Source organism: Saccostrea cucullata, unplaced genomic scaffold, assembly GCF_032062105.1.
Source record: "Saccostrea cucullata isolate Sc308-1 unplaced genomic scaffold, CSIRO_AGI_Scuc_v1 ctg94, whole genome shotgun sequence".
NCBI classification, from domain to species: Eukaryota; Metazoa; Mollusca; class Bivalvia; order Ostreida; family Ostreidae; genus Saccostrea; species Saccostrea cuccullata.
The window spans coordinates 306,873-323,989 of NW_026928365.1; the positions used below are offsets into that span (position 1 = coordinate 306,873).

General features: G+C 35.4%; 1 protein-coding gene across 1 annotated transcript; it reads left to right on the plus strand.

Moving 5' to 3' along the window:
- The first annotated feature begins 545 nt into the window (after positions 1-545).
- On the plus strand, positions 546-15,408 carry LOC134277339 (SWI/SNF complex subunit SMARCC2-like). The gene is made up of 24 exons (XM_062759679.1): positions 546-704; positions 2,164-2,283; positions 2,511-2,596; positions 2,928-3,175; positions 3,520-3,662; positions 4,046-4,123; positions 5,157-5,207; positions 5,473-5,585; positions 8,522-8,655; positions 9,025-9,113; positions 9,461-9,669; positions 10,001-10,114; positions 10,785-10,941; positions 11,054-11,176; positions 11,307-11,508; positions 11,718-11,840; positions 12,124-12,279; positions 12,401-12,480; positions 12,642-12,734; positions 13,103-13,288; positions 13,546-13,680; positions 13,769-13,916; positions 14,302-14,505; positions 14,991-15,408. The coding sequence occupies exons 1-24, from the start codon at positions 591-593 to the stop codon at positions 15,098-15,100; spliced, it is 3,216 nt and encodes a 1,071-aa protein (XP_062615663.1). The 5' UTR covers positions 546-590; the 3' UTR covers positions 15,101-15,408.
- The last annotated feature ends 1,709 nt before the right edge of the window (positions 15,409-17,117 follow it).

The window sequence follows — 17,117 nt, forward strand, 5'->3', positions numbered from 1 at the left end:
AGAGAGTCTGGTAAAGATTCACGTAAGCGTTTGTAACCGTCAGAGGGCGCTATCTTGTTTTCATTTTTGACGATCCTTTTTGAAAACAAATGTTATATGTGTTTCTTCTTCTGGATTGTGACCTTATATTATGAAACTAATCTTTAATTTGTGACACCAAACGAGAAATTACAATATCAATCGAAGGAATGTGTATTACGCAGGTAGGGCTACACTACTTTCACTTTTGCTTTCGTATAGAATATTTGCTAGACATAATAAAACACACTTACCTATAACTGGTGGGCATTACCGTAAACAATTCCTATCTATCAGCTTTAACTTTTAGACATATAACTTTTACATCTTTAAGTTATTTTTCTCCTGATTTATCATGTATTTATTTAAATCGTGTAGGTGTGTTCTTTTCAGCCAATCAAAAACTTTACCAGAATTTCGGTAAGCCTCGTTTTGGCGTTACAAACGATATTACGTATCTTTACCAGACCCTCTGGCTGGTCGGAGATTTACGGAGACAGCCGAGGGTCTGGTTGAACGAGACTACAAAAAATCAATGAGCGGATACTTGCAAGAACCAGTTTACATCCAAAATGGCGCTCCACAAGAAGAAAGACGGTTCGCCTAATGTTAAATTCTTCGAGACCGTTGAAACAATTGCACAGTTTGATTCTGTGAGGACGTGGCTAAACAAAAATTACAAAAAGGTATATGAAAATTTAGACAGAAAAGAGTGTATTTACACATGTAAATCTGAATACTTTATTCAGTTATCTCTTTGTTCTGACACTTACCGGTTTTTGCAGACATAAAAAAGCAAGAAATAGAAATAGTAATGAGTATGTCTATTGGAGTTTTTATTGGCATATTTCATTGTCTTTTGAATTAAAGCAAAATGGAATAGTTAAGAATATAACAGTTCCAAACTTATTCTACTTTTTTCGCAAATAAAATATTCCTGCAAACATGAAACATAGAAAACAATAATCATAGTTTTAAAAAAAATGTACATTTGATAGCAATTTCTTTTAAAAAGATATGGTCAGACTTTAATCTATATCCACTTCTCTCCGCAATATCCTATATCCCCTTCTCTCCGCAAGCCCTCATGTTTTTATTCTGGAAAACGTAAAATGTTGATGGTGCAACAGTTAAGGTGAGCACAGATTCCTATTCAGTTTTATTTTAGATTGGGCTTATCAAACCACCCATGACATTTCATTTTGCTACATCTAGACTATGACGTTATATGTAAGTTGCATTACCAAAGTAAACTGAAGCCTGAACAGCGCTGATTTTAATGAAGAGCATATTTACATTTTATCTGCAATATATCCATTAAATCAAGGGGAGGTTATTTTGTTGAACTTTTGTTGTTATTCTTGCGAGAATGCAGCTTTAACAAGCAATACATTGTGGGTCCAAAGTTACTGCAAAAAAAATTCTGTTGAGTGAGTGTGCAGTAGTCAAATTTTCTCTTTGCCCAAGCATTGCTTTAACAATGACGAGTGATGTTGCACTTGCTATAATTTAGAACTGGTGACAGCGTACACTTCAACTGACATTTCAAGTCAAATTATAATGTTCTGATTTAATGTAACAGATTTGAAATTAACAATATCAACAGTATGACAGAAGAAAAACCAACTTTTATGAGTTGTCAATCCATTTTCACAAATTGCAATTATATTATTTGTTTAAGTGATAAAGTCTAGAACTAGATGCATTATGCTATTGATAAGTTGTGAGTTGACATTCAGCTTGATTTGCAAGTATCAAAAATTGAATAAATACAGGAACAGTGAAATTTCAATTCTCATAGTTGTGCCTGTTCTGATATCTTCCTGGCAGTCAGATATTAAAATTTGAAAAAGATGTCTGGAAAATGTCTGATACTGCATACTTAGTCTAGACTATTTCTATGCAATTCAAAGTTTAAGAGGCCAACCAAAGTTGAGAAAGTAAACTTATAACCTGTGCTTGTCCAAACAGTTGCACTAAAAATGTTATCCTGTTTCTCTGTTCTTACTAATAAATCTGTATTGCTCTCTTAATGAGTGCTTGTTTTAAAAAAAATAATTCCTAGTGTTTTCTGCTTTTATTGAAATAGCACAAGTGTATTAAGCATAATATATTCACACTTTTCAAATTCTGTTTATGTTGCAGTATACACAAGCAGATCCGCCAACAAACAAAAACCTTGCCAGTTTAGTGTGCCAGCTTCTGCAGTTTATGGAGGATGCATTCGGTAAACAAGTCAGCAACCCAGCCCTGACCAAATTACCAGTATGTAAAGATGCCAGTTTTCTTTAATATTTGAAAATGTTTATCCAGCACTTACCCAGTATCAATTTTTCCTTCATGTACATTGATAACTATTGGTTTCAAATAAGCAATCTTTCAGTTTTAAGGATGAAAATGTCAACTGAACAATATCTTGATTATGCTTTTAATCTTAATGACTAAACTAGTCTAATTCAATAACCTGATTAAAGATATTATGCATTTTGTAGATGAGGTGTTTCCTTGACTTCAAGCCTGGTGGTTCTCTGTGCCATATCCTTGCTGCTGTCTACAAATTTAAAAGTGACCAAGGATGGTAATTCATGCTCCTTAATGAATTTATCAAACTGTAAATATCAGTGTCAAAATTTCAGTTTTACCTACTGATTTGTATACCCATCAAATATCTTAATTTAATAGCTCAACTTATTTCTCTCTCTTCTTAATGGATACGAAACACGAGCAAAACAGGTTGGGAGCATTCGGTCCATACTTTGGCATAACAAAATCATTTGTCAAAATTCAGATGCATTTCCGTACAGAAGTGTGAATAGTTTCTTGAAATAAAATGATATAAATATGAATAAGAAAATGAATTGATTTGTTTTGAAGTGGCAGTAGATACAAGAAATATTTGTATTTTCCAGGAGGAGATTTGATTTTCAGTCCCCGTCTCGTATGGATAGGAATGTAGAGATGTTCCTACAGATAGAGAAGACCCTGGTCCAGAACAAATGTCTGATCATGCCCGTTATCTACATCATGACAGACATGGACAAGGTCATTCTCCCAAAACTCAAGGACATCATAAAACGCCACCAGGGAACCATCACAGACGATGATGAGGAGGCTACTCATATAATACACGTTTTACCATCACACCCACCAGCTGAGGGTACGTAAAATCAAGAAAACTTATGTCTATCACAGTGTAGGGGATAAAATTTCAAGGTTATTTTGTTGCAATGTAGAAATGTTGAACTTTGAATTGATATTGTAAGGAAACTCGAATCAAGATGCAAAACATCTTTGAATAATTTCAGCAAAATCTGTTACGTAACCAGCATCATTAATAATTAAAATGTTCTATTAAAAAATGAATATTGAAGCAAAAATGTTAGCAGAAAAAGACATATTAGATATATTTACAATTTAAAGATTTAATTTGTAAGTGGCCCATTGAAGGTAATGAATATTAATACTGGACTTTGTTACTCAATGGTCTTTTTCTTAATTCAGAGGATTTTATTCGACCTGTGATGAAGAGGGACCGTAATGCTATGATACACTGGTGGTACACACCTGACAGCTACGATACCTGGGTTCCTGATGTATCACCAGATCTGGAGATAGAGACACCTCAACACACAGGGGCCTGGGAGGTAAGACTCACCTCAGCACACAGGGGCCTGGGAGGTAAGAATTACCCTCGATAGCTAGGGGCCTGGGAGGTAAGAATCACCTCAATACACAGGGGCCTGGGAGATAGAGACACCTCAACACACAGGGGCCTGGGGGGTAAGACATCACAGCACACAGGGGCCTGGGAGGTAGGAATCACCTCAACACACAGGAGCGTGGGAGGTAAGAATCACCTCAATACACAGGGGCCTGGGAGGTAAGAATCACCCTCTATAGCTAGGGGCCTGGGAGGTTAAGTACATTAGTGAAAAACACTTCAACACACAGGTATTAGGAGTTTTGTGAAGATCACCTAAACACTCTGAATAGATCTGACAATTATGACTTACATTTGATCTTGCAGGTGACGGCCCGATGGTTGTTAGATCTGGAGGAGTACAATGAGTGGATGAATGAGGAAGACTATCTGATAGAAGATGAGGTAAGTTAAGGGGAGGATCTAATTATCTGATAGAAGATGAGGTAATTAAGTGGAGGATCTAATTATCTGATAGAAGATGAGGTAAGTTAGAGAAGGATCTAATTATCTGATAGAAGACAATGTAAGTATATACATAGGAGAAGATCTAAATATCTGATAAATGATGAGGGAAGATTAGGGGAGGCTCCTCAGAACAGATTCTGATTGCTTATAGAGAATGGTACTAAATTTAATACATATGTGAAAGTGGGAAATTGAATGTTCATAGTTAAATTGCTGAGTGAATTGGTAAATTTTTTGTAAATGATAAAAGATTATTTGCAGCCTGTAAAATCTAGACATTCAACACGGGTATTGCATTGCATTTTAAATTTTCAAAAAAAAAAAAAAAAAATTAAGAATTGACTTGAGCATGCTTTCTGTTGGAGGAATAACATACATGATAAAGTGGTAGTGGAAGAGTATCTTATATGAAACTTGGCATGTACCAATGTAATAATTTAAAAAGATGTATATTTTTGGGAGTTGCTAAAAAAACCTTTAAAGCCATTAGAACATGTAGAAAATGTCTTTTTTCCTTATGTTCATCCCTTTTGTCTGCAAAATAGACTGTGCATATGAAAAGATAAGGTATAAAAACTAGAGATTTTAAAATTTTGGGGCTTACAGCCACATTTTTTATGGCAAGTCATGTTGTATTATTCCCCCTATGCTATTTTTTAATTATCATTTTAGTTTTTTCAAAAGTGCTTTTAACATGTTTTTACAAAATTATGCTTCTTTGAAAGAACGTATGATAAATATAGATACAAGGATATTTGAAAAAGAGAATTTTAGCGTTCTTTTTCTTCCCAATGTCGGGATTTTTTTTTTCATTCTAATTAATTCTATTTTTTTAACCATCATTGTTAAATATGTTAACTTTTAAAATTAGAATAAATGTATTTGGAAAGGTCATCTATGAAATATACCACAGACCTCCATATAAATATCTGTATTAAAAAAAAATTACTTATCACTTACTTTTTTCCAGTATGAAACGAGGAAAAATAAACGTCCAAAGAACAAGTTAACAGTGGAAGAGGTAAGGAAAGAAGTAGATAAAAAACAAAGCAATCTTATAGTGCTATAGGTTTATTTGAACCTGAATAAAATCACATTTTGAAATGTTGGAACTTTGTCTTAACAAGTCTTTTATTCAGTTTGCAAAGAGTCTGATGAGGAAAAATCACCATGAATATTTAGAAGAACATTTAAAATTTTATGTTTCATGTCATTTACATGGCTTACGAATAATCAAAGAAACACTTGTTACTGTTCAGTTTATATAAATATATCATTGTTTTCAGTTCATAGCCAACCAGGAGAGTGACAAGAGAGAAAAGAGGGACAAAAAGAGCAAAAGGAAGAGGTCCCCCTCCCCCACCCCAGCCCCTTCATCAGAGAAAAAGAAAAGAAAAAGGTAAACTTCACTTTTGATGGATCTAAATCATTTACCTAGCTGAAAATAGAGTAAGGTCTCTTTTCTCCCCAAGGAATTTTATATGTGTCTATCCATCTGCCTTCCAATAAGCCTTTCCTGACATTCTGTTTTGTTTTTCATTCTAGCATACACATCTAAAGTAAATAAAAGTTATCATTTACCTCTGATTTTTCTTTGAAAGAATATTTACAGAGAAGTTATGTAAAATTGAACTCACAGATGTAAAAATTATCTTCTGTTTTAGTTTGTCAGGTTTTATCAATTTTAACCCTTTCAACACTGTAGGCCTCCACAACGGTCTGATAAAATTTCTCTTTCAACACGGTAGACCGTTGTGGAGGTTTCAGACACGAAACTGAAAGTAACATGTTTATTCTTAGAAGTAGAAAGTATTCTCTGCACAAAATCTTCGCTATGACTAGCAAAATGGCAGTAAACATTGAAATGTCCGATGTTTCTGGCGACGAAAGAACTTTATTCGGTAATAACCAATATTTGCCCCCAAAATCAAACTTTGATGGAGATATATTTAATTAAGTTCTTAAACAGTGGGGGTATATGTCGACTTCAAATCACTGAATATTTTCTTAAGTAATGACGTCATATGTACGTAATGACGTCACAAACATGACGTAAATTTCAGTTTTTCATGAATTATACAGAAAAATGTATATTTTTTGTCGATGTTTTGAGTAAAAGTCACCGAGCGCATGTGTGTTCAGGATCAATATTTTGATATAATGTGTCGAATGATAATATCAATGAAATATGTAAATATTGTTCCTGAACAAACATGCGCTCTATAAATTTTAAAGCTAAAATTGTTGAAATTTTGTCCATTTTGTCCTCTTTCTGAAAAAGGATAATAAAATCGGACTAGTTTGTGACGTCATAAAAACAAAAATTGTGAATAAATTACTTTGAAACTATAATATGTTCTGCTAATTTAAATTTCTCATACAATTTATTGAATTCAGCACATTTCAGGAAGTTATCAAAATTTGACTTTTGTGGGGGCAAATATATGCAATATACCGCATATAGTTCTTTGAAGTAAGAACGGGGACTTGGACATTATAAATGTTTATAGACATTAAAGATATGCGTAATAAACATTGTTGTGAAAGGTAGTCGGAGAAACTTGACTTGGAATCGGACTATGAAGGCTCCAAGATGGACCACGTTTACGAAGCCCTGGACTTCTCTCCATATACAAGAACACCATGTTTTTAGCTCACCTGAGCCGAAGGCTCAAGTGAGCTTTACTGATCACATTTTGTCCGTCGTCCGTCTGTAAACTTTTCACATTTTCGACTTCTTCTCAAGAACCAATGGACCAAATTTAACCAAACTTGGTACAAAGCATCCTTGGCTGAGGGGGGGTTTAAATTTTTAAATTAGGGGCCAAGTCCCCTTCCAAGGGGAGATAATCAAGAAAATACAAAAATAGGGTGGGGTCATTAAAAAATCTTCTTCTCAAGAACCACTGGGCCAAGAAAGCTGAAACTTATGTGGAAGCATCCTTGGGTAGTGTAGATATTAAATTGTTAAAATCATGACCCCCGGGGGTAGGGCGGGGCCACTAAGGGAATCCAAGTTTTACATACTAATATTGACTACAAAAAATTTAAAAATCTTCTTCTCAAGAACCACTGGGCCAGGAAAGCTGAAACTTATATGGAAGCATCCTTGGGTAGTGTAGATATTAATTTATAAAAATCATGACCCCCGGGGGTAGTGCGGGGCCACAATAGGGAATCCAAGTTTTACATAGAAATGGATAGAACAAATCTTTAAAAGTCTTCTTCTCAAGAACCACTGGGCCAGGAAAGCTGAAACTTATATGGAAGCATCCTTGGGTAGTGTAGATATTAAATTGTTAAAGTCATGACCCCCGGGGGTAGGGCGGGGCCACAATGGGGAATCCAAGTTTTACATATAAATGTATAGAACAAATCTTTAAAAATCTTCTTCTCAAGAACCACTGGGCCAGGAAAGCTGAAACTTATATGGAAGCATCCTTGGGTAGTGAAGATATTAAATTGCTAAAATCATGACCCCCGGGGGTAGGGCGGGGCCACAATAGGGAATCCAAGTTTTACATATAAATGTATAGAACGAATCTTTAAAAATCTTCTTCTCAAGAACCACTGGGCCAAGAAAGCTGAACGTTATGTGGAAGCATTCTTGGGTAGTGTAGATTCTAAATTATTAAAATCATGTAAGGGGAGGGAATAGGATGGCACGATAGGTATAGCAAGAGGGGAAATTTGCTAAAGATCTGCTTCACCCAAGTTACTCAGGTGAGCGATGTGGCCCATGGGCCTCTTGTTTATATTTATTTTTTGGATTTATTTTTTCAATGAATAATGACATATTGCATATCATTTTAATTGGGAATAATTTCCCTTTTAAATGATGGTAAGAACATGTGTGATTTTGAAACTTCATAGCAGCAAATTTATCAAAATATTACATAAGATCATTTAAAATACAAAATATTATTTTTTATTGGCGTTTTTGTCTTATTAAATTATTTTAAATGCATATACATTTCATGCCATCTAAAAGAAAAATGTCTTACCTTTCTTATAATGTGTCTTTTATTAAAGTATTTTAATAAATAAAGAAGTTATTGTATTTTTTCTGAAGGTAGATTAATTTTCTAATGATTTCATTTTATTCAGGTAAAAATATCAAAGAATGTCATGATTCATATTAAAACATTACAGACTAGCATACTACTAGAAAAAAAAACACACACACATTATCTCAGCACTATGCTACTTAAAGAAGATCTAATTCAATTTAATTTGATTTAATTTAATTTGTGAATGATGGCTTATGTTACTCAGTGTACTTGGGGTTGCTTGATAAAAGTTACTCAGTGTTGAAAGATATAACTTCAATTTTAGCACAAGAACCCCCGGAGGACCAGGAAATTCCAAAAAGAGGCTGAACAAGGAGGACACAGACGATGACCTGACGAGGGACATGGATGACCCGCTCCCCGAGACCAACATCCAGGAGGTGCAGCTCTCCAAACAGTGTAAGCTCTAATTAGTCTCGTAATATTGATAATACTGTATGCAGGGAAATTTCGCCCTTGCTGTATTATAGACCCCCTTTCGCCCTTGTCACATTTGAACAAATTTAAAACGGGGCGAAATTCAAATAAAATGACATGATCTCTTAATCAGAACTGTGTTTGGGCGAATTTAAAATTGGGGAAACTTGTTTGCCCGTATAAAAGGGTGAAAATAAGGCAAGGCAAAAATAACCCTGTATACAGTAATTTGATTTGAGAATCTCAAAAACTACAACCTATAACACTTTTCAACCAATCAACTTAAAGAGATTCAGATCACTTAATGTCAAGGATTTGTTAATTGCATTTTGTTTTGTTTTGTTTATATAGCCAGCAGTAACCGTAGTAACAAGGACAGTGAGAACCAGCCAATCAAAGGAGGGATGATCATGGATATGGATGAAGAGGCCACCGACAAGGTAGAACACAGTTAAAATGACAAGAGTTGTGATTGTACTATTAGAACCATATCAAATAATTCAAAGAATTCAAAAGATCATATGCTGCACAAATTTAAAAGTGGTACATTTACTACATTATCTTTGACAAAGACTTTTCTCTAATTTTGGGAGTAAAAGAAAATTTTATTTCAATGTTGATAAGCAGAGAATATGGGCATGGACAAAGACAAAAAATCATATTAAATATTAATCAAGTAAATCCAAGCATTTTGTAATGAACAAAAAGTGGAATTGATGTTTGATCTACACATGCTTGTATTTTGGAGAAAGGTGGAATTTTTTAATCTTGTATTATTTGTATTAAGCTTATTGGAGAAGAGCGAGGGGAGGAAGAGGGGATGGATGAAGACTCAAAGCGAGAGAAAGAAGAAGAGGACACAGTGACAGAACAGACCCATCACATCATCATTCCCAGCTACTCTGCCTGGTTTGACTATAACTCCATCCACGCCATAGAGAGACGGGCATTACCCGAGTTCTTCAATGCCAAGAACAAATCCAAAACTCCAGAGATGTAAGTCAACAAGAAATTCCAGTTCACTTTATTTTGTGTGAATAAATAACAAGATTTTGAATTACTTTTATTCGCGTGTGAGAAATTTTCATGAGTTTGACAAGAGCCTCTTCATCGCAAATATTTCTCCAAGCAAACCAATCCTTAAAGTCTCTGTGTATTTTAACAACAGATCAAAAAAGGTTTGATCATGAAAAATTTATCATTGCCAACTTAGTTTATTCCAGGTAAATTGCAAAATAAAGTTGTCACAAATAAAAATAGGTTTATAGTATTAGGTTTTACAGACTATGGAGGACACAAGTTTTAGTCTTTGTATGATGTTTTGCAGATACCTAGCTTACAGAAACTTCATGTTAGATACCTACAGACTTAATCCCACAGAATACTTAACCAGTACGGCCTGTAGAAGGAATCTGGCTGGTGATGTTTGTGCCATAATGAGGTCAGTTCTAGACAGGAATGTAGATTAAAGAGATGTAGGGTATTGTTTTAAAATATGCATTTCTAAAGTGGAAAAGACTTTTAGAAAAAGAAAATGGATGAAATCAAATGAATATCTTTTACAAGTATAGTAAAATTATGTTAAAAGAGAAGTGCACAGAAGATAATGTAAATGACTGGACATGCATCCAGTTAAAGATAAATTTGGAAGTTGTTAAGGCATATCTCTTATCAAGCGTGTGTGTTATCTAATCTCCAGGGAATAAGGCACAAGAATTGTAATTTACTGTCTGTCAAAGCACTTCATTACTGGATGACCAGCTCTTTATTTTCAAAATGCATTTCAAATTGATATATCAAGATTAATTTAATTCTGTATAATGGTTTTTTTTCAACAATCAGTTTGAAGAGAGACATAACACATAATTGCAATAATTTGTTCAAACTGTAATTTGTTTTATCAGTATGAAGAATTCATTAAAGTATTTGCAATGAATTTGCCAATAAACATGTGGACTTTTTTTTCTTCAAGTAGGACAACCATATATATTTTGGGAAGAATTAAATGCAAGAGTTGTCATGGAGTTAAAGAGTTTTCAGATAAACTTCAAAATTTTAATAATTACTGAAAGAAATGTTAGAACATTTTTTTTAATTTGTTTGATTTCCAGAGTTCATGCCTTCTTGGAACAGTGGGGTCTGATTAACTATCAGGTGGATGTAGACAACAGAGCTACGGCCATGGGGCCCCCTCCCACCTCTCACTTCCACATCATGGCAGACACACCCTCAGGGCTACAGCCCGTCAATCCACCGAAAATTAACCAGGTACAGTGTTCATGTACATCAATACAGCTGTATATGTCAGGTGTGTATTCATAACTGCTTTTGGTTTAGTACAAGAATGCTGCTATAAAATGAACACTTGCCTCCATTCTAGCCCTCTGCAGCCAAACAGATTGTTTGTTTTGATGACAAAGACAAGGAAAGAGAATCGAGTGAGGGTAGAGAGTTGTCTGACTTCAGTCTGCGCATGGATATGTATGCCAAGAAGGCATTAAAGGTGAGACTATGATAGACTTTTAACACTTGTAGTTAAAAATAAAGCTGATGAAAAGATTCTTTGGAACCCTGTATGGTAACTTTACCAGCTCTCTAGTTGATTTGTTTATAAATTTGTGTTAATATTTTAGGACAAAGGAGCAGCAACCCGTTCTCGTGAATGGACAGACCAGGAAACACTGCTTCTGTTGGAGGGATTAGAAATGTACAAAGATGATTGGAACAAAGTCAGTGAACATGTGGGGAGTCGAACACAGGACGAGTGTATACTACACTTTCTCCGCTTGCCCATTGAAGATCCATTCCTTGAGGAAAGCGACTTCAGTCACGCAGGTTCACACATAATTAGATTGCATCAGCTGATATACTCCTATATTTTTCACAGTTTTAGTATTATATTATCTTTAATTTTTAAATTTTTATTTTTTTTTAAGTATTACCCAGGTCTAACAAATAAATAAAGCAACATGGTAATGTTCATGTACATGTATTTGAGAAGTTCTATGCTCATATTTCTACACCTCTACATTATCTTTTTACAGGACCTTTAGCCTACCAGCCTATCCCCTTCTCTCAGACCGGGAACCCCATCATGTCTACCGTGGCCTTCCTGGCTTCTGTGGTGGATCCCAGAGTTGCTGGTGCAGCGGCTAAGTCAGCTCTAGGTAAGACATCTACATAAAGGTTCATTTAGAGAAAGGTAACAAAATGCACAAAATGATTGTATATCTACATTGTATGAGGATAAATCTACTGGATCTATGCAAAGAAAACTTCTTTAATCAAAATTGTAATTTTTCCCCAGCATGTTTTTGTGTTCACATGTTTTATTACCACATTAATGTATGTTTTGAGAACTACATACAAAGTTACTTCTCTTTAACAAAGGACATGTCTTGTCAATGTTTTGTGACCAAAGTTGTACAAGTATGTCATTGTATTATTTAGAGGAGTTCTCTAAGATGAAGGACGAGGTCCCCCCAGCCCTGACAGATGCCCATGTTAAGATGGCTGAGGACGCCCTCAAGGAAGGGAAGACTGTGGATGCAGAGTTTGGTCTGGAGAAAAGTGGAATTGCAGGCACAGCTCCAGAGAAAGAGGAGGGTATAATGACACTGTCAGATTCTTTCAGAAATGTTCCTTTGAATAACAATATGTGAAAGATTTGTTTGTTTGAGGAGAATGGTAAGTGAATATTTTGACTTCATTGATTGTATATTTACAGAAGAGCCTCCTAAAGAAGAGGAAGAAAAGAAAGATGAAGAAAAATCAGAGGAAAAGAAAGAAGAGGACAAGGAAGAAAAAGTAATAACCTTTTATTAACTTCATCAGATCATCATCTCCTTGGAGGATATTAAATTCATAATATATTTTATTTAATGAAATGGATTGAACAGCAGACATAAATGCCTGTGATCATTCTCTCCTCTGGATGATATTTAAGTCTTTGTATGGTTTATTTACAGAAAGAAGAGGCCATGGAGACTGATGCCAAGGAGAGTGAAGAAAAGAAAGACGAGAAGACAGAGGAGAGAGAAAATGAACAAGAAAATGCTGAGGTGAGTGGAGGATTGGAAGTTCGTATTTCTTAGCTATTGTTATGCCCCCCTTCAAAGAAGGGAGGGCATATTGCTTTGCTGCTGTCTGTCGGTCCATTTAGTTTCCGTTCATTTTCTTCACTACCGTTACACATAATGCCCTTTTGGACTTAGAAAAATTCCAATTTGGGGGGAGGGGGCATAAGTGTTTATCAAACATCTCTTCTTTTTATTTCATGGTCGTTGAAAATATTTTGCATGCTACTTGCTGAATTTCCTATCACTGACTTTTGATTTCCATCATAGTGGTATAAATTTATGAAATAAGTATTAGGATGGTAAATGCATGTATTTATGAAATATCTACATAATTCAAATTTTTTAACCAGCAAACTAAGCCAGAGACAGAAGTAAAGGAGGAGACCGAGGAGAAGAAAGCCGAGGTCCAGAAGGAGACGGAGGAACAGATCAAGGAGAAGACCTCCCTGGCGGTGGCGAAGATCCCCATCAAACCGGACGGCAATGTGGCAACCGCGGCGGCAGCAGCTCTAGCTTCAGCAGCAGTCAAGGCCAAGGTAATGACCACCACATGGAATTATATAAGGATAATGATGGAAATGTGTAAAGTTTCACATGATATCAAGTCAAGGCCAAAGTACTGACTTTACAGGTAATTCTGACCATTACAGAAAATTGTGATAGAATAATAATGCCATAATAATGTTAATTTGGTAAATACTGTCCCTTTTTTTTCCTTAGCATTTTTGAACAGGGCACATGTGTACTTTCTCTAAATTGGATATACAAGAAGATTGTAACTCTTTCGTTTCAGCATTTAGCAGCTGTTGAAGAAAGAAAGATCAAGAGTTTGGTGGCTTTACTGGTGGAGACACAAATGAAGAAACTGGAGATAAAGTTACGTCATTTTGAGGAATTAGAGGCCATTATGGACCGGGAAAGAGATGCTGTATGTAGCTTTGGATTATTTAGTAGACATGTCTGTGGTATGAATTTGCTCTGGTAACGGATATTTTATTCAATTTCTCTGTTTATAGTTGGAGTACCAAAGACAGCAGCTTCTTCAGGAGAGACAGCAGTTCCACATGGAGCAGATAAAAGCCGCAGAACACCGCGCTAGACAGATGGCCATGCAGCAGATGGTGACGGAACAGAGGCAGCAGAACATTGCAGGAGGGGACCAAGGTAAGAGGGAACCAGCAAATCAGTTATCGCGGGATACTAATGAATTTGTAGAAATCACGTTACATGTACATACTAGTTCTAACACTTTGGCACCTGAGCATTCAAAAATGAATTTTGTTTTACTCTGTCCATGTGATGTCAAAATCAAAAGGTTTGGAGAAAGGTATATTATGTTCATCCAATTTTCACTATGTGATAGAAATAACTTTCAATTTACTATTAGTAGTTGAAATAAGATGAGTACTGTAGTTACAGTGAAGATTTGTTATTCAAAGTGATCATATCTTGTCTTTGGCAGTGATGTTTAAATATTTGAATATTTGAAGGTTGATGTCTATTCATGATTTATTTTTACGTTACTTTCAATATAAGTGTTATTTTGTAGCTTCTTCAGTGGGACACAGCATGGCTCCCAACCCTTCACTAGCTGCAGCAGTGGGACAGAGTTACCCACTCTCTGGGTCACCAATGCCCCCACAGGGTCCACAAGCCACCCAGGGATCTCCCGCTCCTCCCCCTCCCTCACAGACTACGCTGCCACCTCCCTCCCAGTCTGTCCCTAACAGCTCAGCAGATGGGGACTCTTCAGGTGAGAAGGCAAATTAGGGTGTGTCTTTGTCATAAATCTCTAAATACTGTCAGTCGTTTTAATTCCACGATGTTAAAATTTCACATTATCTCAAAAGTACCAATTGCAATGGGTTTAAGTTCTTGCTACAAGAAATTAATTCAAAATTTCGTATAAGCATTGAAACATTTTAAAAAACTAACAATAACATTCACGATGGGTTTAATTTTGTGGAAAAGTGATAAATCAGATACATATCGAAATTAAAACCATCGTGATTATTTGCCAATCTACAGTAATTAGACTCTTCTCTTTATGCAACATTTTTATGAATTGAATGAATGTTTAAAGAAGATTACAATGGAATATCTACCTCTGTTTAACAAACAAAACTATATATATATAAAATGAACTATAAAAATAAATAAATTTTCTCTTTGAAAAAATTTTTGGAAAAAAAAAAATTATCAGGTGAATGATGTAAATGTATTTTATATTTAATATAGGGCCCACTGCATCCAATGAGATGCAAGCAGAGCCGATGGCAACCGACCCTCCACAGTCCGCGGCCCTCCCTCCCACACAAACCATGATTGGAAACAGCCCAGTCTCCTAACATCATAGAAATCATTATCATCCATTCAAATCATCTTAAGATCACAAGCTTTGTTTTCTCAGAAGACTGCTGTACTTCATTTATCAGCAATTATCAACATGAAGCATAATGTGTTGTTGACAAGGGACGGTGCTTAGCATACAGACAGTGTGTGGACGAGGTCATACGAATGTTGTGTTCCCGTGCTGTTTTCATCCCAGGCTTTGTTGTTTATCATATGAATCTCCGTATCAATGGCGCATTTACCTACATGTATTTTGTAGTACAACGTAAATTGTGTATAAATAAATTTTATGTCTGTCAGAAAATATTTTCATTTAAGGTCGCCAGAGTCAATTTGGTGACCTATTGTTATCTGTTTTTGTCTATACTTGTGCAGTTGTCCCTTAAAATTACAAGATTTTAAGATTCCTCTCTAGAATTTTTTTGTCATTTTCAATCTTATAGCATCCATGGGCAAAAGGTGACAAAACTATGAATTTAATGTTCTCAATGGGAAGGGGAAGACTCCAAAATCATCAAAATTAATGCAAAATCTTCTTGAGTCCTGCACTTATCAAACAGTTAAACTCTTGATAGAATTGTAATGAGAATTGAGCCCAAACTAAAATTGTGAACTTCATGGCAGAAGGGTCAGAGTTTCTGAAATAGGATCAGGGCTCTGTTGATCATTTCATGAAAATTCATAAATTTCTGCTGAAGACAAAGCTTTTCTCAACTGTATTCCAGGGTAGTGTATGGTTATGGTGAGCAAGAGGTGCCTCTTCAATAAATGGTGGAATTCTTGGCCCCTGGGTCAGGGGCTCTGATGTAAGGATGGAGCTCTATTGATTATTAAGTAGAAATGCACTTTTTCTTACAAAATCTTGTCTGCCCAGGGGCGGTATTAAGCAAAGTGCATCGTTATGATATCAATTATGAAGGATTCTTCTTTTTAAATAGTGAAGTTCTAATCGGCCCCTGAATAAGGAATCCTGATGGGACTCTGTTGATTATATAGAGTAAATGCATCAGTTCTTTGAAAATCTTTTCTACTGTGTAAGAAGCAGATAAATTTTGGTTCTATTCTAATGATAGCGAAGGCATTGCGCTTCCATCCTACTAAAATTTCAATTTACATTTACTGACCAAATGCAAAAATATATATATAGACAATTCACATCGAAATTACTAATAAAGTATACATTTTTAAAAAATACTTGAAGCTGATTACAATTCGTAAGGAGACCTTAAAGCTGAACTTGATTCATAAAAAGAAAGTGTCCGCCCTATTCAATCGGACTCGCGCTATATCTGAGGACCGTTATATAAGAGCAGCTCACCTAGTAACTGTTCAGTGTAATCAATTGGACGTATGCTATGCTATGCATATAGCGACAAAAACTAACTGTGTACTTCTAAGGCAAGAGAGTAAGATACCAAAGAAACTTGTTGCACAGGTCAGTGCAGTATACAAACACAAAATATACGTAAATGCAATTAATTGTAAACAAAGGTAATGCAAGATAACTAGCACAAACACGGGTAGCCATTCCTCGACGATATACCCGTGACAATACAGCAGTAAAGTATAACAAATGCGAAGAGTATACCCCGGTGCTGATATCCTAGATAGTAAAATTGAACATGGTGTATAAAGAGGTTAACAGATTTTTTTTAATATGATTGAGATCGCCTCTATCTCACTTTAAAAGTCTACTTTAGCCAAGCTAGTCGTCCTCATGCAGGTAGATTCAAGTTGCCCTCTTTGTTTCCTTGGCCAATTTTTTTATTAAAACTTTTCAATAATGACCAACTTCTGCTTTTTTCTAGAAAAGGGCTCAGATGAGCGTTATGAACCACAGACCTCATGTTCTAGATATATTTCTCTAAATAAATTGAAATGAAATAAAATACACGCTCTTAAATAAATGCATTACAATGCGGTCTTTGACAATCAATAGGCCAAGCATGTCAGTCTCTTAGAATCTTGGCACAATTTGATTTTCTTACCTAATTACATAAAACGGAATCCAAC